Source organism: Octopus bimaculoides, chromosome 2 (assembly GCF_046866305.1).
Source record: "Octopus bimaculoides isolate indiv1 chromosome 2, ASM4686630v1, whole genome shotgun sequence".
NCBI lineage: Eukaryota > Metazoa > Mollusca > Cephalopoda > Octopoda > Octopodidae > Octopus > Octopus bimaculoides.
Window position 1 is genome coordinate 163813988 of NC_142929.1, and position 2500 is coordinate 163816487.

The following is a 2500-nucleotide window of genomic DNA, read 5'->3' on the forward strand; positions in this document are numbered from 1 at the left end:
AAGTATCTATGTTGGGTTTGCCACACTGATGCTGAGTACACAATACTCATGTTGAAGAAATCATGCTCATGCTGAGCACATCAATGCTACATTTGTGCTGAGTATTCTATACTCATACTGAATCTACTAAGATCACATGGATTAAAATACACTCATGTTCAGTATACATGTTGATTGTATCTCACTGGTATTGAGCACATTGCATTCAAGCTGAGCACACTACAACCAGGCTGAGCTCACCACATCCGCGCTGAGTATACAACACTTATATTGCACATACTACATTTATCATGTACAAGCAGCATTTATGTTGAGTATTCTTAACTAAGGGCACAATGTAGGTGACATATGAATTGAATCCTGTTCCTTTAGCCAGGAAATCAATACCTTATGTCACAAGCCTATATTACACCATTTATGCTTTAAGAAAATTTCAAATGAACAAAACCTGAACTATTTTTGAAAAATGCATGTTTAAAATGTATATTTGTTATCATTCCAATTACATAAATTATATATTTTTTCCTCAGCTGAAATTATTACCCGATGATAAAGATTTCTGCTCTAAAGTTAGTAATATTTTCTTTCAGGCTCTAGTCATAAACTCTTTGTGATATCTGGAAATGCTGATTTCCAGAGTGCTGTCCCTCAGATTTCTCACCTTTTGGACAATCTCCAGTCGACTAAGCAGCACCTAAATCAGTTGTGGATAAATAAAAAAGCTCGACTTGAACAATGTCTACAGCTGCGGGTATTTGAGAATGATGTGGAGAAGGTACTGTTAAATTTTCTTTCTTTGTGTTGTTTTGATTACAGTACACACTCACAATTTTAGTCTGTAAGCTCTCTTGCTTCTGTGTTTCCAGTAGTTTTCTGAGGAAAGTATGATTTGTTACGGTCAGAGTGTGTACAAATATTGCTGAGAAGCACCACCTTGTAAAAGATACATTCCCAATCAATTTGCTGACAATAGAACATTCTAGATTCGTCACATCCTACTATCTAAAAATGCTGTTTTCTGGTTGGTTTCTTGATAGCTTCTAGAATGAACCAAACACATTCACTGAAAGTGTAAATATTCATTTGTTTTCATTGTTGACGTACTTACTAAGAATACATTTTGGTAAATGGCCAGCTTTCTAAATGTTTGGCAACAGTGAACTATGTATAAGCTTCATGTAGTCAAATATAAGGACAAATACTAAGAATGAGTCAAGAACTAAACACAAGTCAGAAATACAGTGTTTGTAAACAAGGGTAAATATCAAAATAAAGATAAAATTACATTGAGTAAGAATAAGAAATCTGAGTATTAATCATTCTTCCTCCTTTGCCATTATGCTTCACTGGATGTGCAATGTCAGTGTGCATGTTCGACTGAGTGTAAGCATCTTGAGAGAAAAGTTAGGCATAAGAGATGTCAGATGTGGTGTGCAAGTGAGACAAATATGCTGACGTGGTTATGTGATGCATATGGACAAGGACAGCAGCGTAAAGAAGTGCTGATCCCTAACTGTGGAGAGAACCTGTGGTAGAAGTAGACCCAGAAAGAAATGGGATGAGGTGGTGAAATATGATCTCCAAACTTTGGGCCTCACAGAGGCAATGACTAGTGACCGAGACCTTTGGCAATATGCTGTTCTTGAAAAGACCCATCAAGCCAAGTGAAGTCGCAGTTGTGGCTGATGCTGGTGTCACGTAACCGGCACCCGTGCTGGTGGCATGTAGAAAGCACCTTTCGAGCATTGAGCCTCACAGAGGCAAAGTGGTTGAGCTCCTTTCGAATGTTGGACCTCACAGAGGCAATGTCCGAGACCATTGGCATTATCTTGTGCTTGAGAAGAAGACGCATCAAGCCAAGTAAAATCGCAGTCGTAGCAGATACTGGTGTTATGCAAATGGCACCTGTGCTGGTGGTTACGTAAAAGTACCTTTTGAGCATTGGGCCTCTTGGAGTCAAGGACCAAGAGCATTTGACATTATGCCGGGCTTCAAGTGTTGGGCCTCATGGAGGCAATGACCAAGTCCATTTAGCATTATGCCATGCTTGAGAAGAGGACCCATCAAGCCAAGTAAAACCACAGTCGTGGCAGATACCAGTATGCAAATGGTATGTAAAAGCACCCATTACACTCTCAGAGTGGTTTGTGTTAGGAAGGGCATCCAGCCATAGAAACCATGCCAAAACAGACTGTCTGGTGCATCCTTCCAGCTTGCCAGTCCTGGTCAAACCATCTAACCCATGCCAGCATGAACAATGGACATTAAATGATGATGATGATGATGATCTAGTGTATAATTCTCTGATTTTGCCCACTTCTTTTATTTTGTTGCTAAATGTCTCTTGTATAGTTTCCTCAATCAACAGCAGTTGTGTATTGAAAATGTCTGTGTTCAAGACATCTTGGTTCCAACTTCCTTTTCTGTTTAAATATAGCAAAAATATAAAGAATAAACTTAAAATATCTCAAATCCTGTTGACTCTCTTTTAAAAGGAAAG

The 2500-nt window shown here is 38.8% G+C and overlaps 1 protein-coding gene across 21 annotated transcripts in view; it reads left to right on the forward strand.

Moving 5' to 3' along the window:
• The window catches only part of LOC106875262 (kalirin), a 549719-nt gene that overhangs the window by 148802 nt on the left and 398417 nt on the right, over window positions 1-2500 (forward strand). For all 21 annotated transcript variants that reach the window (XM_052965684.2, XM_052965690.2, XM_052965687.2 and 18 more), the window contains one exon: window positions 591-775. In XM_052965684.2, the coding sequence (XP_052821644.1) occupies window positions 591-775 (185 nt within the window). The remainder of the gene's footprint in view (window positions 1-590; window positions 776-2500) is intronic.